Source organism: Lactuca virosa, chromosome 1 (genome assembly GCF_052849685.1).
Source record: "Lactuca virosa cultivar CGN04683 chromosome 1, Lactuca_virosa_CGN04683_v6, whole genome shotgun sequence".
Lineage (NCBI taxonomy): Eukaryota > Viridiplantae > Streptophyta > Magnoliopsida > Asterales > Asteraceae > Lactuca > Lactuca virosa.
In genome coordinates this window covers 110,801,816-110,826,899 of record NC_136426.1, presented here as the reverse complement: position 1 = coordinate 110,826,899, position 25,084 = coordinate 110,801,816, and the positions used below count along the sequence as shown (strand labels likewise).

The window sequence follows — 25,084 nt, the reverse complement described above, 5'->3', positions numbered from 1 at the left end:
CACAAGGCTAAACTCATAACATTCTCGCTATTCTCTCTCACACCTTCTAGGATCTATTCGTGATGTGCGGCTACGTTGACATTGTAGGTCCCACTGATGCTGCAACCTCATGGATCTGCTCTTGACTTTTCTACATATTGCCATTTTTAACAAACAAACAAACCGATATGTCTACAAAGTCAAATTGAAAATCAAATTCTCCTTGAAAAGGGTATTCCTGTAAATACGCATTTTTAGGTCGGTTATACCGTAAATAATAGGCTATTTAGCCTGCTAAGTTTTGGATAGTGTTTACGCGGCGCCTACTCATTGGTTCGGTCGTAAAAAAATCGACGCGGTACGTTCTCACTGGATTACTTTTTTTATAAAGAGGCCAAAGCATCGTTTTTACTGACCTCATCCTTCTTTTTATAAGCACACATGCACACATTCGCCTCCAAAACCCTGTCTCTCCTTTCATTTTAGGAGTCACAGAGCTTTTCCGGCGGAGGAGCACGTCGAAGAAGCGGCAGAACCTCACAATATTCAATTTCAATGGCCGCTATCTTCCGTACACTTCTTTTGCTTCTTACTCTATCAGGTAACTCTTTAAAATTCGAATCCCTTTTCAGTAGTTCCTGAAATTTGAAGTAATTACTCACAATTGGGGGGTGTTTGGTCTCTGTTTTTGATTGAATGTGGGGTTTGTTTTCTTTCCTGGAAAAATTCTCGCTTTTTAGCTAATTTTATTGATTTATTGAGTTATGGCGCAGAAGCAAAGATGGAAATTCATTTTCGGTTTCAATCTTTCAATACATTAATGCTGGATCATTACTAAAAACGAAATAAAGTTTTCAATCCTATCGGTTGTTTAAAAGATTCCTTTTTTCTCGTCTTTTTCTGTTGCTAGTTACCGAATTTCAACTAGTTAGTGATTAATTTTATAATTTCTTGAATTTGAGTTTGAATGATCCCAATTTCACCCAATTATATGTTTCCCAGAATCATTTATCGGTGTCTTCACCATTGGAGTTGGAGTCAACTATGGACGAATTGCCAACAATCTTCCACCTCCATCTCAAGTATCAACCCTTCTTAGATCTTTAAACATTACTAGAGTAAAAGTCTATGATGCCGATCCACAAGTGTTACAAGCATTTGCAGGAACAAACATCGAATTCATCATTGGTTTAGGAAACGAATACCTTCAAAGAATGAGAGATCCTCAACAAGCTCAAACATGGATTCAACAAAACGTACAACCATACCTCTCACAAACCAAAATCACCTGTATCAACGTCGGCAATGAAGTTCTCGGAGGACAAGATACTCAATTAGCATCATATCTCCTTCCAGCCATGAAAACCATGTATGGAGCTTTAGTTAATCTCGGATTAAGCAAACAAGTTTACATAACCACTGCTCATTCCCTTCAAATCTTAGCAACTTCTTTCCCACCTTCTCAAGGGACATTTCAGGAAAACCTAATTCAATACATTCAACCAATTCTAAACTTTCACGCTCAAGTCGATTCCCCCTTTTTCATAAACGCATACCCTTATTTCGCATACAAAGGTGATCCAAACAATGTCCCTTTAGAATACGTTCTTTTTGAACCGAATTCTGGATCAATTGATCCACATACGAATTTGAAATACGATAATATGTTATACGCACAAATTGACGCTGTTTATTCAGCGATAAAAGCATTAGGTCATACTGATATTGAAGTTAAAATTTCTGAAACTGGTTGGCCTTCAAAGGGAGATGAAAACGAAGCTGGAGCAACTGTTCAAAACGCTGGAATTTATAACAGAAATTTGATGCAAAGAATGCAACAAGGGGAAAGTACTCCTGCAAGACCTTCGCAGCCTATTGATATTTACGTTTTTGCCCTTTTCAATGAGAATCAGAAGGATGGGCCCACATCAGAGAGGAACTTCGGATTGTATTATCCTGATGGGAGTTTGGTTTATAATCTTGGAGTAAAAAGTTATATCCTTCCACGAATAGACTACTCATCTTCCATGAAAAACGTAAGATCACATCTTTTTTTTCATTAAAGGTGACAACTTTTTCAAAATTTTGAATGATTTTGGCTTATATAAACTATATACTTGCAGGGTTTATCTATCTTGAGTTATCTCGTTTTGCTTATTGGATCCCTAGTGTATTTTATTGAGAGATGAATAGTTAAATTATAATTTTGGTGACAAGTATACAAAGCAACGTGGCTCAAGAGGATGATAATTTGAGGTAATTTAAGAACTCTAATCTTTTATACATTTTATACATTTACAGATATTCTTCACCTACCAATTAGTTGAATTCATAATGGCCATAATAAAAATATATCTTCAAGAAATAATAGATTATAATTTGAAAAAATATGCATCCATTCATTAAATAACTAAAGCCAACACAACAATCATTCTAGGCTAGGACCCCATCAACTACACTACGATTTTCAAAAAAATAGTTATTATTCAATATCACTTCTAGAAATAATGGCAAAATGGTCATTTTTTTCATATTTAGTTTGTTCATTTGGTCCAAAAAAACGAAAAAATCTTTGTTTATATACGGTATTACTCTAGACAGACATTATTTATCCATTCAGAACCCGAAATTAATGTCAACTGTGTGAATACAACACTATTTTGTGTATTTTCTTGTGCTACTACATTATTAAAATTTTAAAAATATGGCCACTAATGTCCACCCCATCTTATCTTCACAAACAATCATGGAATATAGAATCTTATTACAAATTAAATTCTTCTTGTCTTATAGTATACAAAAGTCCAAATTCTGTTTAATCAAATATGAAAAAGCCACCCTTCTCTAATCCAACCATTCTGGTAGCCTCTTTTTATTAAAAAATAATTACAAAGTTTAAAGCTCATGGTTCTTGCCTTGTATTTCTTGTCCACACTGTATCCTCACTGTCTTTTTTTTTTTTTTTTTTTTTAATTTAATATCTGAAAAGGATATATCTTGATGTCCTTTTCTCTTTTTCTTCTACAAACTCAAGGTTATTATATAATAACAATAATAAAATAATAATAGTATGCTACCTTTTATACAAGTTGGATATCTTTACATTAAAAAAGTTTAAAGAATCCAACTTTAATACATCTTGGCTTGTTCTTTCTTACACTTTGACCAACACTTGAAAATTCTTTTTTGTGCTCTTTTGAGATCTTCCAAAGGTAATGAACAAAATAGATTAATATTTATATTTTGTGAAAAAATGGAATGCCACGTGGCAGTCTGCAATTGGTTTTGCATTTCCTAACATTGAGGGTCCAGATTAGGTTTGCTATGTTGAAATTTAGTATATATGCAATGCAGCCAAATTAGACGGGTCATAATTCCACTAATTTATGTATCAAATTATGGATTAAAAGAATTCAAATATGTCGATTAGATTAAGACACTTGCTTTTTGTTTGTTCAATTAATCTAATGATATTTTTTGCCTACCTAAATCTGACAGGTGAGATTTAAGGATTCAGATTTTCATATTCATGGATGATACATCAACATTTTCAAAGCAGTGGGAACCTGTCGTCTTCATAGTACACATTTTTAGAACATGGTTACATACTTCAATACAATATTTATTGTTTTTGTTTTATAGTATATTAGAAATTCGTTATTATGTTTATACGCAATGATATACTATTATAGTTTATATTTATATCAATAAAAAAAGAGAGATATATATTCTTGGAACATTTTAGAGGTTTCTTTTATTGTCATCATGTATTTGTTATTATTATTATTCAATGTTATCTCTTTTGTTTATTTTATTGGTGATTGATTGGCCTAATGTGATAAATAGTTGTGACGTACTGTTTTTAGGTTGCAATTATTCATGTTTTGAATATTAAGCAAGATTTGCTATCAATGATATGACACCACTCAAAATAGGATCAATTGCTTCCAAATTCAGTCTCATAAAAAACCCAACATTTGGGGTTTTTAATTGCTTTTTTTGGCATTTTTTTTGCACTCTTTTGGACTTTTTCCTAGTTGAAGGAATAATATTTTTGAGGTTCATGCTTCTATTAATCATCGATTATCTTGTACAATACAATTAGGTGATTTACATAAAGGGTATGTAGAGATATATTTATGCAAAAAAAATTCTTTCTAAAAGTAAATCCAGACTGTCGATTTTTATAAACAATATAGTTGTTAGATTGTAATGGATTCAGAAAATTAAGTGGGTTGCTTTTGTTGATGAGATCATGTGAGAAATACAACTTTTTCACAATCACTACTCTGTAAAGTTAACTTATCAAGTCATTGGAAAAGACATGAAAAAAGGCTTCAATTCGAATGGTATCCTTCTCGGTTCATATTTTATCAAGTTAGGTTTTTTGTGAGGATAGAAAGTAAAGTTTTGCTCAAAAGTGAGAAGTATTCATAATACTAAAAAAGAATGTACGAATTCTCAAGATAAAAAATCATTGTTCTTTGATTAAGATTCTTATGGGAAACAAGATTTTTCCAACACCTTGATTTTTATATATATAGAACCTCTCGAGTCAAACCTCGTCTTTGACCCATGACTTGATGAAGTAACCTTGGCCCATAACCTCGGTGGATCATTTGGGGGCCATCATTGCAATTTAAAAAAAGTGCGTTATTGGTTGCATATAAACTACCCACACCCAATATTCCTTCTTTAGACGACATGATCTTAGCCTATTTTTCCTAAATCATCCTATGTTTACCAATTTTGCCTCCCCAAAAAACCGGGCATGCAACGACTTAAGGTGGTTGATAAATAATAAAGGTGCTTGAAAAATAGAAAGAAAATAAGTTCCTAAACTACCAAGAACAACTTTAAGAAGTGTTAACCTTCTCCCAAATAGATAAAACTTTCACCTTTCATTGAAAAAATTAGAAATAATAAAAGTAATAGTATCATACTAATAGTAATAATATTAATTATATTAATAGTAATAATAGTTTGCGGTTTTCATTATGTTGTTCTTATAAACGTTCTATAAATCATGGTTATTAAGATGCCGATTTTTTTTTGAACGACAAACACATAAACCCACTAATCATATTCTTAATTCTATACCTTTTGGCCATCACGAAACTTGAATCTCCACCCGCTTAGGGAGGGCCGCCTTTCCAATTAAGTTCTTACAAGCAAAAAACATACCAATAGGATCTATACGAAGCAATATCTAAATTCAGATCTTAAGATCTTAATTCGATCTGATCTCACATCTTTTGTCATTATTATAGTGGTGCCTTCAAACTTTGTTCATTGAACATCAAATCGAGCATTTCAAAGTCGTAAGAAGTCTCATAATCAGACCACTTCACCCTTCATTTCAAACTAGGTATAATATTATGACACTCATATTTTTCCTTTGTGATATTATGTATGTTGTTGTGCATGGTCATACTGATCTTGTTTCCTTTTCCGATAATGATGTTTTATTTATAGTTTTTGCAGTTTCTAACAATCAGGGTCATATAGTAGGTCATGTAACATGGGCGAAGGCCTAAGGCCTTTAATTTTTCAGGGCTCATTTTTTATGTATCTACTTATATTATTATTAGAAAAAAAATGTTTGGTATTAACTCGTCGCAAACAGCGGGAAAAAAAGAAAAAAACGAGATTGGAGCCAAAATTGGTGTAGAAGACGAAAATAATTCCAATCGATTCTTCAAGAATCTAAGCAATTAATTATTTTTTTTACTTAAAAAATATGGATAAGGGCATCATTTTTTTTGCCCGAGTCTTCAAATCGGCTTGGATCGGTCCTGACAACAACAATAAGTTATGGTTCATGTATAAAAAGTTAAAGTTAATTCAACATCAATGTGTTAATCAATATCAAGTTATATCGAATATTACACAAACAAGATCATGCAAATAAATTTGAAGACTAGTTCGTTCTGGTAAGATCTTTTGATCTACGAGTCGATCTTAGTCACTAAACTTTTGAAAGTGTGTTTATTTGGTCACTTAATTTTTTTTAAGCTTTAAAAAATCATTAAAATTGTTAATTTTTGCTAAAGTGATCATTATTACCTACAACAACAAATTTTCATGTTCTTTTTTCTATCTTTTTTTTGCTATCTAAAACCATTTAACTTTTTTTTTTTGGTATAACTAGTCATTAAGTTTTTGAAATTGCATACGTTTGTTTGTATATGTATTTTTTCATAAACTTTTTTATAATTTCATTTTTTACTTTGTTTTTATATATTTTTTCACAGTTCATTTTTTTCTTCATTTTTATATGTTTTTCAACAATTTGCTTTTACAACTTTACTTTTATGCATTTAACATGTTTTTTTTTTCACAATCTATTTTTACAACTTTAATTTTTTGCTTTGTTTTTTAAAATCCCGTTTTACTTTATTTTTTCGTTCATTTTTATAGTTTCTTACAATATGATTTTACAACTTCATATATTTACATGTTTTTTCTTTCACAATTTGTTTTTACAAGTTCATTCTTTTACTTAAATATTTTTACAATTTTTTTCACAGTCTATTTTACAACTTCACTTTTACAAGTAAATATAATAAAGCTATAAAAACAAATTGTAAAAAAAACATGTAAAAACGAAATAAAAAAATAAAATTATATAAATAGATTGTAAAAAAAACATGTAAAACCAAAGAAACAAGTTAAGTTGTAAAAACCAATAGTATAAAACAAAGTAGTAACCAAATAAAAAATGAAGTTTATATAGATCGATATAGGGGTGAACAAACCGGTTTTTTTTCAAACCGAACCGGTTCAGTAAACCGGTTCGGTTCAGATTTGTGAATAGTAAAACCGGTTCAACCATAAACCGGTTCGGTTCAAACCGATTCCGTCATAGAAAATCTCGAACCTGTCTAAACCGGTTACACCGGTTCTAAACCGGTTCAATCGGTTCTAAACCGGTTCGATCGGTTTGACTACCGGTTCTAAACCGGTTCGATCGGTTTGACTACCGGTTCCAAACCGGTTCACGGTTATTAAACCGGTTCTAAACCGGTTTCAATATCTAAAATCTCGAACGGGTGCGAACCGGCGGTTCGGTTCTTGAATCGGTTCGGTTCATAGTGGACCGGTTCGTAGTGAACCGGTTTACCGGTTCAGTGACCGGTTCGGATCCTGAACCGGTTTTTTTGTGCAAGCCTAGATCGATAGTGAATAACCATATAAGTAAAAATATAAAGTTGTGAAAATGAATTATGAAAAAACATATTAAAACGAAATAAAAGAATATAAAAACAAGTATCTACAAGTATAAATAAAAATGAAATAAAAAGAAATAAAAATACGAAGTTGTAAAAACCAGTTACGAAAAAACATATAAAAACATATAACAAATCGTGGATAGCAAAAAAATAAATAAATAAAAGTTCAATACTTTAGATAGCTTAAATAATATGAAATCCGTTGTTGCTATTTTGACCAAAGTTAACAAGTTTTAAAACTTATAAAAAGTTAAATCATATAAAAACAAGGGACAATTTCAAAAGTTTAGTATTAATCGAGTACATGACCTTAACCCAACCTAAAACTAGCTTAGACAAATCCCGTTTGACAAACACTCTACAATCTTTTATCACTAAAAAAGGAATAACGCAACTACGCAAGAATATCGCATAAAAGCAGCCAAAAGAAGCAATTTCAGATTCCATCTCCGTCGAGCAAAGGATTGAATTTCGAGAATGGCGCGGAGGAAGGAAGTAGTGGTTTCAGCTCTCCAGTTTGCTTGTTCCGACGATGTCGCCTCTAACGTCGACACCGCCGAACGGTTTACTTCTTTTACTCACTCTGCTCCATTTACTACATGAAATTTAGGGTTTTTTTTTTTTTTTTTTTTTTTTTTTTTTTTTTTAACGATTTCTAGCTTTTATATCTCGATTTAAACCTTATTGTGTATGAAATTGCAAAAATACTATTGATATGGACTTAGCTTTGCAAAACATAAGTCGTAGAAGCTTGAATTTGAGTGTTAACAAGAGTAGAAGTGTCAGTAATTCCCCTTACGTATCGGGACAGTAGTTTAGGATTTGAGCAATTAGGACTAGGTTTGGAGTTGTGATTGAAGTGCATTTGATCTAACATTAAAACGAATATTGCTATGATTCTGGTTCAATCAATGGGATTCATGTTTCCAATTTTCATTTTCACCTGTTGTGCTACTTTTAGCAAATTCACAGGCTTACGAATTTGTCATAAAAAGTAGTTCATGTTCTCAAAGAATGTTTTGCATTACAGGCTTGTGAGATCTGCTCATGAGAAGGGTGCTAATATCATCCTTATTCAGGTCTGCTTTTTGAATTTAATAAGATTCTTAAAGAATTAAACATTTTGTTTCACCTTTACCTCTTTATCAGCTTATTCTAACAACTATATTCATGGTTGATTTTGTTAAAGGAACTATTTGAGGGCTATTACTTTTGTCAAACACAAAAGGAAGATTTCTTTCAGAGAGCAAAACCTTACAAAGATCATCCAACCATTTTGAGGTTCACACATCCCCACATCCCAACATATTATCATAATTTGAATTTGTACATAACTTGATTACATGATACCATTTTCTTTTTAGTTAAGATCAAACATATAATTTTCAGGATGCAGAAACTTGCAAAGGAATTAGGAGTTGTTATACCTGTGAGCTTCTTTGAGGAAGCAAATAATGCACATTACAACTCAATAGCCATAATTGATGCTGATGGAACTGATCTTGGAATATATAGAAAATCCCACATCCCAGATGGACCAGGTTTAATATATTCCTATCATTTATTAAATTAGCAAAAATCTCTTATATTTTATGTAAGTTTAATTAAAATAAATAGTTTCTTGTTTTTCTCAGGATACCAGGAGAAATTCTACTTCAATCCAGGTGACACTGGCTTCAAGGTCAGTTTTTTTTTATACAATTATATACCCATGTTTTATATTAAATCCCCACTTTGACTTTTCAATGTAAGGGTAAAATAGTCATTTAGTCTTTTGATAAGTTATATTTTATTATACAGGTGTTCCAAACCAAGTTTGCTAAGATAGGCGTGGGTATGAATTTCTCAATCCTTTTGATTTAATATGGACCAAATTAACCTTTTCTTTTTTCCTTCCAACACATTAAAGTGATGAATGTTGTGAAAAGTTTTTGTTAGAATGTAAGGGTAAGATAGTCATTTTAGTCTTGTTAAGACGCTGTATTCAGTCTAGAAAAGAAACAAGTCACTTTATCCAGACAGACATCATTACCAGTTCAGCCACTTTTATAAAAAAAAAGTTGCAGCTTTTTACTTTTATATTTTAAAAACAAAATACAATTCTTTTCAGCAATATGTTGGGATCAATGGTTTCCGGAAGCTGCTAGAGCCATGGTTCTTCAAGGTGCAGAATTACTATTTTACCCCACTGCTATTGGCTCTGAGCCTCAAGATGAAGGTCTTGATTCACGTGACCATTGGAAACGCGTAATGCAAGGGCATGCTGGAGCTAATTTGGTTAGTTAATTATAAAAATATAAATTATAATTTTGTTAATTTTTTATAAATTTAAAATAAAATATAAAAATTTATGCTTTCAGGTACCCCTGATAGCCTCAAATCGCATAGGCAAGGAGGTGATTCAAACAGAACATGGTAAAAGTTCAATTACATTCTATGGGAACTCCTTTATAGCAGGTAATTATAAATGTCGGTTTTTTACCTCCAACTTTGAATGTATGTTCACTTTACACCCTGATTTTTAACTTCCTAACAAAAATAGGACCTACCGGAAAAATTATCACAGTTGCTAATGATAAAGAGGAAGCAATTCTTGTAGCAGAGTTTGATCTTGATCAAATTAAATCCAAAAGACATAGTTGGGGAATATTCCGTGATCGACGCCCCGATTTATACAAAGTACTTTTGACATTAGATGGAAGCAATCCTTCATCATAATTATTAAAATGTTTTAATAACAATATTTCGTCATGAAATGGACTAATTTTGTAATAATATTTTAAGCGTTTGAAGTTTAAGTAAAATAAAAAAACACATACTACTTTTTTTTTTGGGGTCTTTTCAACATCACGGGTGGAATGCTGTAAAGTGCTACACATTGTCATGTACTTGTGCCTAAATTTATTACATGTAACAAACTTTTTGGTGAAAGTTGCTACACTAGATAAATCAATATTATAATCTATATAAAGATTATGCAATCCTATATATGGACGTTTTAAAAAAAAACCATTATATTTTGGACATGTTTTATTTTTTAAATTAACCATTTTACATTTCGTCTGTAATTTTTGTCAGATAAGGTTTCACTCTTAGGTTCCCAAGTTAACCATTTTGAGAAAAAAAAAAAAACTATGACACTTTTTATGGTTTGATTGAAAAAAATAAAATTTAAGTGGTTAAACCGTAAAATTGTCAAGAATATAATGATTTTTTTTAATATGTATGCATATAAATTGTATCATTCACATCAAAGGACACTTTTATTTGCAAGAGAAATACTTTGGACTTTACAAATTGCATGCTAAATAATAAGCATGCTAATCACAATGGTTCTTCCCTAATCTCACTTTTCCCTATAACATCATCGACTTCAACCTCGTAACCGACATTTTGTCCGTTTTCCCTCTCGACCTCCACGTCATCATCGTACTGAACAAATTGCAATTTCAATCGCCCGTCTTCTCTATACGCATGCAAAAGTTCTTGATTTTGGATCCTTACCTCTCTCAGAATAAGTCTACCATTAAACCGATAAGATTCAAAACACACATGTCTTCCAATTGAAGAAATTGGTGGTGGGATTTCCCTCCTAATCCTCGATCTTTTCAAATCACCTGGAATTCTTGATTTTGAATGATTTATCATAACACCGAAACCTTGTGTACACTCGTGTTTTTGTGCCCATTGATCGTTGAATTCGTGTGTATCATTGAAGGTATCAAAGATGGGTTGAGGGCTTTCACATGCAGCCATTTGTTTTCTTGTATTTTTTGTGGTTGCATGAAAAGGAAAAAACTAGAGAAGAGTTGTTTTTGGAGAGAAAAGTGTTGTTTTGTTGTATTTTTGTGGTTGCATGAAAAAACTAATAGAGAAGAAAAGGAACGAAGAGTTTTTTTTGGAGAGAGAAGTGTTTCTTAGAGAGACCAATTGGTAAAGTCAAGTTTCATGGAAGGAGGATGATGCTATTATATAGGTGAGTGTGTGTGTTGGATTAGAGATTTTGGTTATAATTTAGTGGTCATAAATTAATGTAGGAAGATATTTGTGTTTGGAAGTGGAAGAGGTTTAGTGTTTTTCGGTGATGACGTATTGTTTGGTGTTAAGTTTGATGTATATCAAATTTAAAAAACATTTTTTTCGTTTTTTAGGGAAAACATAATGTGAAAATTTGTTGGAAAATGAAATAACTCATAAATGATAATGTATTTTGTAATTCGTCCCACTTAGGTCATTATTTTTCTTAGTACGTTAGTAAAGTATTTCACTTAGTTTATTAGATAATGTGTTTATAATCATGGTTAACATGCTTAAAAGTATTAATTCAAAGCTATATATGTTAATAATCATCAACTATATAATAATCTTTTAAACTACAAAATCTTTTCAACCACTCCCTCATCCTGCCCTTCTGTCTTTCCTATTCTTACTCTTTCCGTTTTTCTTTCTAAAACTTACTATGAATTTAGTAATTCCGCCTACTAACTTCTATTTTTTTTTCCAATTTTTTATATTTTCTTTTCCACATACCCAATTCATTTTCAACATATTTAGTGTTTCAACCTCGTATGACACCGACACATTTCAAGGTTTAACATTAACCTAAAACCCGATACAAAAATAAACGGATTGACACGGCACGATAATTAAACGGGTCGGGTTAGGACTGATCTCTCTCAACCTGTTTGTTGTTTTGATACGGCACGAACCTGATATGATACAACACATTTACCATGTCTAATGTTAATTAGTAATTGATATAAAAATCATTTCAAAATCTTATCTTTATCCTGATTCAATATGATACTTTATAATATTTATACAACAAAAACACTCATATTTGTTCCCTTTATATCGATGGTAATGCTCCAAGTAAGAAGTAAAAGAAAGGCTTTATTTAAAGAGATTTTGGCGGTCGTTGAATCAGAAACAATGACAAAAGTGCCTTTAAATGAAAAGGAGATAGTTGATGACACACGGTTAGGAATCTGACACTCTATTGAACCTTTGATATCTTCATTGTATGTCTCATTCTATCCATCTATACTATTTCCCCTTTCAAAAATAGTTGATAGCATAAGATTAGAAAACAATACGTTGGGGATTTTTTTGCCTACGTTTTAACCCATTCAAAAGTCACATAGTTACCTAGGTTGCCCTTTCAAAAAAATTGAAGATTCTTTTGGACATTTCGTTGAACGCGTGGAGTGTTGTACTTAATCAAAACATAACAAAACTATAACATGAGAAAAAACAACAAACATGAGTTTTTTACATCAATGCCGACACACAAATAAAGATTGAAAAACAACAAACATGAGTTCTTTACATCAATTGTGACACACAAATAAAGAATAAAAACAACAAACATGAGTTCTTTATCAACGTAAGACTGAAATTCATCGGTATGCGTTGCACAAATAATTGATGCATCTTGATAAGATAGAATCACATAGATCCATAGATATAGTACATTTGCGCAATAGTACACCTACAATGCTTGAGACTAATACAATGCATATCTCATAATTGAAATTTGAACTTGCACTTAGAGGGTGTTTGGATAGGGAAAAAAGAGGGTGCTTATTGCTTATCCCTATCGTTATAAGCTAAGTTTAAGTGTTTGGATAGTAAACACTAAAAATCAGCTTATTGTGGTGAGAATAAGTTAAATAAGCTAATTTTCACTTGCTTATAACTTATTGCTTATTTCTAATCCAAACACTTTTATAAAAGTTGTTTTCTCTCACCGTTATAAACTAATAAGCTATAAGCTAATTTATCCAAACGTGAATTGTTGACAAAAATGAAAAAGGACCCCAACATTCAAGATAAGCTGATATTCATTAGATTAGAGGCCGGAGTTACTATTTTCATATATAGAGTTACATTTTCTCGTCTTTGGATTTAGAGAGATAGATAGGGGAGGAGTGATATTGAAAATGAATATTTATGTTGGAGCACTAAACCTAGAGAGAGAAGACGAGGAGACAAAACGGAGCGGGAAAAGCAAGTGGGGCTTCTAAAACTTTTGAGTCAAATTATTCATAAATAATTTTTTAGCTCGATATAACAATTATAACTAGGCTGGAAAATGATTTAGGGTGTTTGAGATTGCTTATCTAAATCAATAAGCACTTTTTGATAGAATTTTTTTATTAGCTCATGTTGTTAAAAAAATAGTTTATAATAAAGTGTTTGGATTAACTTATGTGTCGACAATGATCTATAAGTTCATAAACTATATTTAAAAAAGCGTTTGATATGTTATATAGTAATTTTATAGTTATTTTAGGTGAAAAAGTTATAAACATTTTTACAAAGTCGCGACTTTTTAAAAACTCATTTCAAAGGGTCATCTTTCATGTGATCAATAGAATAATGAAGAAGTTGTATCATTCGACAAGACAGTAGGGGATGCATTTTTGAAAGAAAGTTATGTGGTAGATCAAGTGGAGAACTATTGATCCTGAAGTTAATAGTGGACCAAATAAACAAGCTTAGAAAATGACTTTGGATAAATTTATTGAAGGTTAAAAATATGGAGAGCACTTGTTAGTTATGGCCGAGAGGAAATATCTATAAGAAATTGGAGTAATCATCATGTAAAATATAAGATCGATGTTCTCTGGAACTCAAAACCAAAGATTTTATTGAGTCTCTATAAATAATATCGAATGTAGATGTATTAAAAGAAACAAAATCATAGAATGATAATTTAATGTAACGTCTGCAAATTCGGGCTAGTCAAATTAGATGTAATAAACGTTAAAAATAATTTTTTGATAGAAGATTATTTAGGACAAATAATCTTAACAAAATTTATAGTATATATGAAAAGGATTTCGTACATATAAAGAACGCTAAAATCCGATTTCGAATGAAGAAGTTATGTTTCTTCGAAGTTTCGCGATTAAACCGGCACGCCACTGTGTATCGTAAAAAGTGAATTTTTGATAAATTACTTTTTAGCATAAGTGGTCTAAACGAAAGTCGCATTAGTCGTTAAACCGAGAGCGTGCATATAAGAAACGTCTAAATTTGACTTCATTAGAGGACGTTATGATTTTTCTAAGATTCAGCGTAACAATATACAGCTCAGAGATCGAATTTTAGATCGGTGATTTTTAGCCAAAACGATCTGAACGAGAATTGAAGATCTCGTTAACAGGAGTTCAACAATATAAAGACAGTTGAAAACGGACGTCAGATGACAAAATTATGAATTTTTAACGGACATTATGTAATGCTCGGGTTTCAAGGCTAAGCATTTTAGATGATGTAATAGTCTAGGTCAACTATTATAACTCTTTTTGAAGTAATAAAGATGAAATATTTGAGTATTATGTGAATTCATATGTTTATTACTTAATTATAAATATGTAATAAATAAAGAATAAAAATAAGCGTCAAAATTAAAGTGTGAGATAAACACGATATCTCTACATAAAGTTGTAATGGTCGAAACAAGGATTACGAGGATATAAAGAACGCCGAAATCCGAGTTATAACGAAGAAGTTATGACCCGTCGAAGTTTCGCGACGGAACCGGCGCGACACCGGGAAGCGTAAATAGTGAATTTACGATAGAGCGACTTTTAGCCTTAGCGATCTAAAAGAAAGTCGTAGAAAACGTTAAACCGAGAGCGTCCATAAAAAGAACGCCCAAATCTGACTTCGTATGAAGAAGTTATGATTTTTCGAAGTTTCGGCTTAGCAGTGTACAACCCGAAGTTCGAATATTAGATCGAACGATTTTTAGCCCGACACAACCTAAACAAGAATCGAAGATCTCGTTATTAGTAGCTTAACGATAAAAAGACAGACGAAAACGGACGTCGGATGAAGAAGTTATGAGATTTTAACGGACCAATCTTGTCCCGGCCTGTTAATAATATAACTTTTAAAATAAAGTCAAAATTAGCCGACGGAGTCTAAACGAAAGTTGTAGAGTACGTTCCCGCCTACGCGTGGATATAAACAACGTCGAAAACGGAGCTCGTATGCGAAAGATACGAATTTTAGAAGTTGAGGGTGCAATGTGCGAAATCTGATGCGAATAGTGATGACGTGGCAGGGCCACAGCCGTCCGTTGATGATCAGGAACACACTTCGGATTCAGACACGTCACCCCTCGCTACGCCCTGCGTCCAAACTTTCGTGCGCACCGCGTTTGCCAGCCACTCCTCGGTTCAGCTTAAGCCACGTTGCACCACCGAGACGTCGCCACATGGAGCTCTTATCCGAACTACGCCCAGCGTAGTTGTGCTGAACGCCCAGCATTCGTCCGAAGCTGGGAGCCTATAAAAGGCTGCGAAGTCTTCCGAGTTTTTCACACAAATCTCCTTCTCTCTCTAACTTCTTTCTCTCTCTAGACTATCCTAACCCCCCCCCCCCCTAAAGCCTAGGTGAACCCCTAGCACCTGAAGGAAGCCCCGAGGCTCCCGGAGTCCCGAAAAAAAAGGGTCTTTCGGTTTAGAAACGCTGCTCCAAGCGAAGCCCAGTTTTCTTTAAAACCCGCTGTAAGTGAGCTACGCCTATGAAAATTTTAATATAACTTCTAATTAATTATAGTAACATTATTAGGACCTTAAAATAATTATTTGGGCTATTATTATGAGTTATATAAGAGTGTTGATTAACGCTTATATAATAGTAATAATGGCTAGACTATTAATTAGTCTCGGTAAATATTAGACTAAACCCTAGTGGTAATGATACTAGGTTTTGTCGAAGGAAATTGTTTTAAAAGTAACGAAGTGCTGTCCAAGTGCAGAGTCACCACCTAATCAAGTGAGTGCATAGTTACGTTCATCTTACACATAGATATGAATTATTTTATCTAAATTACGTGCTACGTGTGCATATTATCTGTATACTTGCTATCTATGCTGGATGAACGATTTTATACATGTTTTAAATGATTTAAACTGTATATGTATTTTATATCTACAGAATGTGTTGGGTAAAACATGGGTAGATGTAATAGTTGCTGTGTGACAAAATAAAATAATGAGAGGCCTCGTTATAAATGTTATTGATGATCCAGTCATCTAGCGGAGTATAGATGACGACCACAGACTATTCTAGACAGTCTAGTGGAACACTAGCAGGTTCGCAACCTGTAGGTGTTTATTTGAACTGTGTGTTTACCAGAAGTACTCCATCCCCCACATGGTTGCCTTATTTGACATGAATTGCTGAGGAACCCCCGAAGCATGTGTTGTCACCCCGATGAAAGTCCTTAGACTAGGTCCCTTGTGTTAGATGTTTTAGGGACGTAAAGTGAGGATAACGGGAACGGGTAATCGGGTTTGTTTGGTTTGATAAAGTTAATAAACTTATTTATTGTGGGTTGAAAACCCTATGTGCTCACCAGGCTCCCAAGCCTGACCCACTCAGTTTCTTGTATTACAAGTAGTGGCGCACGAGCATAGATGTTTGAATGAGAGATAAGGGATTATAGGCCTGTAAATACGAAATAATGTAGTAAGACTTATGTTGTACTGTTTATGCTTTTGATCTGTATCGAACATGACATCCCGAGTCTTTTAATGAAATACATTTCTATGGAAATGCTTTGATAAATCTTTATCAAATTTTGTTTTGGGAACAAATTCCGCAACTCTTTTATTTAAATTATTACTCTGATGTTTAAACAAAGCATAAACAAATCGGTCTTTTCTGGCCGTGAAAATGGAGATGTCACAGTTGGTATCAGAGCATTAGTTTAAGCGAACTAGGAATTTGTAAGATTTCTAGACTTAAGATGTCACAGTTGGTATCAGAGCATTAGTTTAAACGTCTATCCTGAATAAAGATCTAAATTCACCTTATTCGGTGTATAGATCAAAATGGCAAGAACCCGCAGTGGAGCTGGAAACGCAAACGAAAACAGGAATCGACCACCTGTAATTGAGCAAATACCTGTTGTAGCTGCAGCACCTGAGCCAGTAACGATGGCTGGTGTACAATTGATGATTCAGGCGATGTTGGATAATCAGATGGAAGAAACTAGACGTCTGCTTCGACAAAATCGTGAAGAACTTTCAATCCAAGTTGAAGAGCCCGAAGTGAATGGAGGGCCATCGGAAGGTGGAAACTTCAGTGGTACCGTTGGTCAAGACAACCCACAAATTGTTAGACAAGGCAATCGTAATGGAGGAAATGATGGAAGAGGATGTAAATACAAGGATTTTATGGCGTCTAAGCCACCGTGTCTATCCGGAAGCCCGACGCCGGTGCAAATTATGGATTGGATCTCCGAAATGGAGACAATGTTTGAAAGTTGCGAATGCAGCAACAGGCAGAAGACCGCTCTTGCGATCCCGTTGTTGAAATCTGGCGTGTTGAGTTGGTGGAAGCTGTTAGCTGATTCTATGCCCAAGGGAGAAGCGAGTAAAATGTCTTGGGAAGATTTTGTGGAACAATTGAAACTGCAATACTGCTTAGAGCAGGACCTACTGGAAATCAATAACGAGTTTCAGAATTTGAAGAAGGGAAAGATGAGCGTTGCTGAATACGCTGCAAGTTTCACGGAGAAAATGAAGCTTATCCCATACCTAGTTCCAACAGAACTCTCAAAGGTCAATAAGTTTGCCCTTGGACTACCAGCGGACTATGGTCCAATGGTTAAGCAAGCAACCACGTTGAAAGCCGCCATCTGGGCTGCCAGAAATGTTGAGACCCAGATCAGGGAGAAAGGTCTGGAAAGGTCAGAGGTTGGTGAGAAGAGGAAGTTTGACGGACCCTCGGGGTCCAGCAAAAAGGGTAAATTCTCAAAGTTTAGTTCGAAAGGAGGTGGAGGAGGCGAAGTGAAGTGGTGTGACAAGTGCAAGAAGAAGCACTCTGGGAAGTGCGACGGAGGGGTCACTTGTTTCAAATGTGGGAAGCCTGGGCACTATGCCAATGAATGCACATTCACTAAGAAGGTCTGTTATGAGTGCAACGAGGAGGGGCACATTTCGAGGGACTGTCCGAAGAAGAAGGAAGCAGGAAGACCCAACATTCCACCAAAGCCGAAGGCTAGAGCCTTCCAGATGACACTGGAAGCTGCTAAGGAAGAAGCTGATGTCGCTTCAGGTACCTTTCTCGTAAACAAATTGCATGCCCAAATTTTATTTGATTCTGGAGCCAACTACTCCTTTATTTCCCATGAATTTGGTAGAAAGCTAGCTTTGCCTGTCGATAGACTAGATAATGCCTTATTAGTCGAAGTTGCTAGTAGCAAGTTTGTACCTGTTAGCCATCGTATGAAAAACATCTTAATTGATTTGAACGGGAATAAGTTTCACGAGGAATTATTGCCTATCGAACTTAACGGTTTCGACATCGTGTTGGGAATGGATTGGCTTAGCACCAATGATACGGAAATACTGTGCAAAAAGAAGATCGTAAAAGTAAACCCGCCTGGGAAAGAGTCGTTTATGGTGTATGGGGACAAACACAGGGTAAATTCTGGAATCATTTCTCTAATGAAAGCCAGAAAATGTTTGACCAAGGGATGTACATCATATTTAGCATTCGTGATCGATGCTAAGAAGGAAAAGAAGGTGATACAGAGCATTCATGTCGTGTGTGATTATCCAGAAGTATTTCCCGAAGATCTTCCCGGATTACCGCCTGATCGACAAGTAGAATTCCGTATTGACTTGTTACCAGGAACGACACCAATAGCAAAAGCACCTTACCGATTAGCACCGACGGAGATGAAGGAGCTGATGATGCAACTTCAGGAGTTATTGGACAAAGGTTTCATTAGACCTAGTTCATCACCCTGGGGAGCTCCGGTGTTATTCGTGAAAAAGAAAGATGGAAGTATGAGAATGTGTATTGATTACAGAGAGCTGAACAAGGCAAAAAAAAAAAAGAATAGATATTCGTTGCCAAGGATTGATGACCTGTTCGATCAACTGCAAGGTTCAAGTTATTTTTCAAAGAGCGACCTAAGGTCAGGATATCATCAGCTGAAGGTAAGAGAGCAAGATATAGAGAAGACTGCATTCAGAACACGATATGGACACTACGAGTTTTTGGTTATGTCGTTTGGACTAACCAATGCTCCAGCAGCATTCATGGATTTAATGAACAGGGTTTGTAATCCGTTTCTTGATAAATATGTGATAGTGTTCATAGATGGCATTCTGATTTACTCAAAAAGCCAAGAAGAGCATGGTAGACACTTGCGGGAAGTGTTAGAAGTCTTGAAGAAGGAGAAGCTGTATGCTAAATTCTCCAAATGTGATTTTTGGATTCGAGAAGTCCAATTCTTGGGTCACGTGGTCAACCAAGAAGGGATAATGGTCGATCCAGCAAAGATTGAAGCGGTAATGAAGTGGGAACAACCAAAAAGTCCCACGGAGATCCGAAGCTTTTTGGGATTAGCCGGATATTACCGAAGGTTTATCCAAGGATTTTCTTCAATCGCTAGTCCATTAACAGCGTTAACCCACAAAGGAGCTAACTATGCTTGGAGTGATAAGCATAAAGAAGCATTCGAGAAGCTAAAGAAGAAACTATGCGAGGCACCGATACTTTCTCTACCCAATGGAGTTGAAGACTTCGCTGTTTATAGCGATGCGTCTGGTGTTGGGTTGGGTTGTGTTTTGACCCAAAGAGAAAAGGTGATCGCATATGCGTCTCGACAGTTGAAGGAACATGAAAAGAACTACCCGACTCATGACTTGGAGTTGGTGGCGGTAGTTTTCGCTCTAAAAATATGGAGGCATTACCTCTATGGCACGAAGTGCAAACTTTTCACCGATCATAAGAGTCTCCAATATCTCTTTAATCAGAAAGAATTGAACATGAGGCAACGACGCTGGCTAGAATTACTCAAGGACTATGACTGTGAGATACTTTACCACCCCGGTAAAGCAAACGTTGTCGCTGATGCTCTCAGTCGAAAAGTCAACCTTGAAAGAAAAAGGCCAAGAGAGTTGAGAATAGAAGTTGTCTCGACCGTTGTGGAAAGTATCAGAGAAGCTCAAGAAGAAGCTTCAGGGAAGAGTGACCGAAAAGAAGAACGTTTGGGAAAAACATTAGTGTTCGGTACAAACAGTCAAGGACTAAAGGTATTCCAAGATCGGATTTGGGTACCTAAGACTGGAGGAATAAGAGATCTTCTGATGGAAGAAGCTCACAAGACCATGTACTCGATTCATCCCGGTAGCACTAAAATGTATAGGGACCTAAAACCCTACTACTGGTGGCCGACGATGAAGCTCGACGTTGCGAAATATGTGGCCGAGTGTGTAACTTGTGCAAGAGTTAAGGCACAACATCAGAAACCATATGGGAGTTTAGAACCCTTACCTGTACCCATGGGTAAATGGGAAGACATCACCATGGATTTTGTGACTAAACTACCCAGGACGAAGAACTGTCACGACATGATTTGGGTGGTCGTGGATCGTTTCACAAAGAGTGCACACTTCATAGCTGCCAATGAAAGGTGGTCTATGGATAAGCTTGCAAATGCTTACGTGAAGGAAATTGTGAGACTTCACGGTGTTCCTCTAACAATTGTATCGGATCGTGATAGTCGTTTCACGTCAAGGTTTTGGAGAAGTCTACAAGAGGAATTGGGTACGAAGTTATGTCTGAGTACAGCTTACCATCCGCAGACTGATGGTCAGAGTGAAAGAACGATTCAAACGCTTGAAGATATGTTGAGAGCATGTACCCTCGAGTTCCAAGGTAACTGGGATGAGCACTTACCTTTGGTAGAATTTTCCTACAACAACAGTTTCCACTCGAGCATCAAGATGGCACCTTATCAAGCTTTGTACGGACAAAAGTGTCGTACGCCTTCTTGTTGGCTTGAGGCTGGAGAAAAGCAGTTTATGGGCCCCGAGATAATCCATGAGACTGCTGAGAAACTGAAGGTGATAAAGGAAAGGATGTTAGCAGCTCAGGATCGTCAGAAGAGCTATGCTGACAAGAAAAGACGACCGATGACCTTCGAAGTTGGGGATTCCGTTTTGCTTAAAGTCTCACCGTGGAAAGGACTTATACGATTCGGGAAACGAGGAAAGCTGAGTCCAAGGTTTATTGGACCGTTCAAAGTTCTTCAGAAGATCGGGAACCAAGCTTACAAGCTGGAATTGCCCGAAGAACTCGATGGTATTCATAACACCTTCCATGTATGTTATCTGAGGAAATTCACGGGAGAAGTTCCCGACATAATTCCGATCTCGGAGTTAAGAATGGATGAGAATAAGAGGCTAATCGAAGAGCCCGAGGCAATTGTTGACCGTAAGATTAAGAAGTTACGACGCAAGATGGTCGACTTAGTGCTAGTCCGATGGAAACATTCGAATGGGCCGAATCTCACTTGGGAAACAGAGGATGACATGATGAGTCGCTATCCGCATCTGTTTGCTGACGCATGATTCCGGGACGGAATCATCCTAAGGGGGAGAGAATTGTAACGCCCGGGTTTCGGGGCTAAGCATTTTTAGACGATGTAATAGTCTAGGTCAACTATTGTAACTCTTTTGATGTAATAAAAATGAAATATTTGAGTATTTTGTGAATTTATGTGCTTATTATTTAATTATAAATGTATAATTAATAAAGAATAAAAATAAGCGTCAAAATTAAAATATGAGATAAGCCCGATATCTTTACATAAAGTTGTAGTGGTCAAAACAAGGATTCCGGAGATATAAAGAACGCCGAAATCCGAGTTATAACGAAGAAGTTATGACCCGACGAAGTTTCACGTCGGAACCGGCACGATACTGGGAAGCGTGAATAGTGAATTTATGATAAAGCAAGTTTTTAGCCGACACGACCTAAACGAGAATCGAAGAGCTCTTTAATTGTGGCGTAACAATAAAAAGACAGACGAAAACGGACGTCGGATGAAGAAGTTATGAATTTTTAACGTACCAATCCTGTCCCGGCCTGTTAAAAATATAACTTTTAAAATAAATTCAAAATTTGCCAACGGAGTCTAAACGAAAGTTGTAGATTACGTTCCCGCCTTCACGTGGATATAAATAACGTCAAAAACGGAGCTCGTATGCGAGAGTTATGATTTTTCTAAGACGGGAGGCCGATACGCGGTATTGGGTGACATGGCACCACCAGAAATTGGACATGTGGCACCACCAGAAATTGGACACATGGCACCACCAGAAATTGGACATGTGACACCACCAGAATTTGGACAAGTGGCACCACCAGAAGGCCACCACATGCCCCAACTCACTATAAATAGAAGTGCTGGGTTCTCTCATTTCTTACACCTTTCCTCTTCCACTTTCTCTCTCTAAACTCTCTCTCTAAGCTCCCTTGAGCCCCTAAAGTCTAGGTAAACCCCCTAGCACCCGAAGGAAGTCCCGAGGCTCCCGGAGTCCCGAGAAAAGAACCTTTCGGCTCGGAAACGCTGCTCCAGCGAAGCCCGGTTTTGAGAAAAAAAAAAAACCCGTTGTAAGTAAGGTACGCCTACGAAATTTTTAATATAACTTTTAAATAATTATAGTAATGTTATTAGGTCCTTAAAATAATTATTTGGGCTATTATTATTTATATATTGAGTGTTATTTAACGCTTGTATAATAATAATAATAGCCAGACTATTAATTAGTCGCGGTTAACGTTAAAACTAAACGCTAGTGGTATTAATACTAGGTTTTGATCAAGGAAAAATTGTTTTGAGATAACGGAGTGCTGTTCGAGTACCGAGTCACCACCTAATCAGGTGAGTGCATAGTTACTTTCATCTTACACATAGATATGGAGTATTTTATATTAATTACGTGCTATGTGTGCATATTATCTGAATACTTGCTGCCTATACTGATGAAAGATTTTTATACATGTTTTAAATAATTTAAACTGTATATGTATTTTATATCTACAAAAAAAATGTTGGGGTAAAACATGGGTAGATGTAATAAGACGATGTGTGATAAAATGATGAGAGGCCTCGATGTTGTTGTTGTTGATTCTGTCATCTAGCGGAGTATGGATGACGACCACAGACTCTTCTAGACAGTCCAGTGGAACGCTAGCAGGCTCGCAACCTGTAGGTGTTTGTGAACGATGTGTTCACCGGTGTACTCCATCCCCCTCATGGTTGCCTTTAGGACATTTATTGCTGAGGAAACCCCTTGGCAGTAGTGTCCATCCCGATGTTGATCATTAGGCTAGGTCCCTTATGATAGGTGTTTTAGGGACGTAATGTGAGGATAACGGGAACGGGTAATCGGGTTATTGTTGATTGATGAAATTAATAAACTTATTTATTGTGGGTTGAAAACCCTATGTGCTCACCAGGCTCCCAAGCCTGACCCACTCAGTTTCTTGTATTACAGGTGGTGGCGCACGAGCATAGACATGATGTTTGGGATGAGAGATTATGAATAAATGTAGTAAGGTTATATTGTACTGTTTATGCTTTTGATCTGTATCGAACATGACATCCCGAGGCTTTTAATGAAATACATTTCTACGGAAATGTTTTGATAAATCCTTATCATATTTTATTTTGGGAACAAATTCCGCAACACTTTTATTTAAAATGTTACTCTGATTTTTAAACAAAGCATAAACAAAATCGGTCTTTTCTGGCCGTGAAAAAGGGGATGTCACAAAACTACAGCAGGTATGTGGGCCAAGCTAATCCACCAGTGATCAGGAGAAATGTTCAAGATGATGGAGTCGAGAGAAACGGCTGCAAGTACAAGGATTTTCTAACTTGCAAGCCATCGACCTCCATTGGGAAGGAAGATCCGACCGGAGTCATGGATTGGATCTCAGAAATGGAGTTAGCTTTTATGACATGCGGTTGCAGAGGCAAGATGCAAACCACCTTTGCAGTACGTCAGTTCCGTGGAGGAGCAGTGCGTTGGTGGAACACCCTGGGGAAGACTTTAAGCCCCAACGAGCCCCTGCAGCTGACATGGGCAGAGTTCTTAGTGAAGTTCAAGTGAAAGTACTGCTCAGCTCAAAACTTGCTCGAGCTAGAGAACCAGTTCCTGACCCTGAAGAAGGGAAGCATGTCAATCGATGGATACACGAACAACTTCACAGAGAAGATGGAGTTTGCCTTACGTATTGTGCCGGATGAATTGACGAAAATCGACAAGTACGCCACGGGACTCCCATGGGAGTATGCGGTGCCGGTACGTCAGGCACATACTCTGGAGGCAGCAATCTGGGCTGCCAAGTCTGTGGAGGAGATGATCAAGGGAAGAGCCGCCAGCAAGGTTGAGGTTGGCGAGAAAAGAAAATTTGAGGGGTCTGCTAAACCCAACAACAACAAGAGCAATTTCAGTTCCAAGAAGTTTGGAGGAGGAGGGAACGAAGCAAAATGGTGTGAGAAGTGCAAGAAGAAGCACTCGGGAAAATGTAACGAGGAAGTAACCTGCTACAAGTGTGGGAAAATGGGGCACTATGCTAATGAGTGCACCATCAACAAGAGGGTGTGCTACGAGTGTCGTGAAGAAGGGCACATCGCCAAGGATTGCCCGAAGAAGAAAGACGTAACAAGGACCAACATTCCACCAAAGCCGAAGGTGAGAGCCTTCCAGATGACGCTCGACGCTGCGAAGGAATGGTGGTTATCGAGGCCAACAAAAATAAATAACCCTAAATCTTTTACACTAAAATAGTGTATAGTGTTAAAGGGGTCGATCCACCGAGATTGGTTCAATATATAACTCTATGGAAAATCTCTTTGCAAAAGTACTTGTAAAACGACAATAAAATAAAAATGGGGGGGGGGGGGTTTAGTTCTTTTTGATTGCTTGACAAAATTAAAACTAACTAGAATGTAAATATGACAAGTAAACAAGTAAAAGATTTGATTAAATTCAATGAAGTGAAATTGGTTGATTTTGGGTACACCACATGGATGACAT

The 25,084-nt window shown here is 35.9% G+C and overlaps 2 protein-coding genes and 1 long non-coding RNA gene across 4 annotated transcripts; all 3 read left to right on the top strand.

Annotated features, from left to right (window-relative positions):
* The first annotated feature begins 415 nt into the window (after positions 1 to 415).
* Positions 416 to 3,793, top strand: LOC145156529 (glucan endo-1,3-beta-glucosidase 14-like). The gene is made up of 4 exons (XM_079075861.1): positions 416 to 580; positions 982 to 2,015; positions 2,103 to 2,235; positions 3,478 to 3,793. The coding sequence occupies exons 1-3, from the start codon at positions 535 to 537 to the stop codon at positions 2,166 to 2,168; spliced, it is 1,146 nt and encodes a 381-aa protein (XP_078931987.1). The 5' UTR covers positions 416 to 534; the 3' UTR covers positions 2,169 to 2,235; positions 3,478 to 3,793.
* A 3,740-nt stretch (positions 3,794 to 7,533) lies between these two features.
* On the top strand, positions 7,534 to 10,042 carry NLP1 (nitrilase-like protein 1). 2 transcript variants are annotated; one of them, XM_079075853.1, is made up of 9 exons: positions 7,534 to 7,774; positions 8,242 to 8,290; positions 8,401 to 8,492; positions 8,601 to 8,752; positions 8,846 to 8,892; positions 9,012 to 9,045; positions 9,322 to 9,488; positions 9,572 to 9,668; positions 9,778 to 10,042. In XM_079075853.1, the coding sequence occupies exons 1-9, from the start codon at positions 7,689 to 7,691 to the stop codon at positions 9,927 to 9,929; spliced, it is 876 nt and encodes a 291-aa protein (XP_078931979.1). In that variant the 5' UTR covers positions 7,534 to 7,688; the 3' UTR covers positions 9,930 to 10,042. The 2 variants fall into 2 exon arrangements, with proteins under 2 accessions (XP_078931979.1, XP_078931976.1); XM_079075850.1 differs by having other exon boundaries at positions 7,536 to 7,774; positions 9,754 to 10,042.
* A 12,438-nt stretch (positions 10,043 to 22,480) lies between these two features.
* Positions 22,481 to 23,644, top strand: LOC145106164 (uncharacterized). The gene is made up of 3 exons (XR_013707486.1): positions 22,481 to 22,658; positions 22,851 to 22,920; positions 23,537 to 23,644. It is a non-coding gene; the product is annotated as an uncharacterized LOC145106164 (long non-coding RNA).
* Positions 23,645 to 25,084: the final 1,440 nt, after the last annotated feature.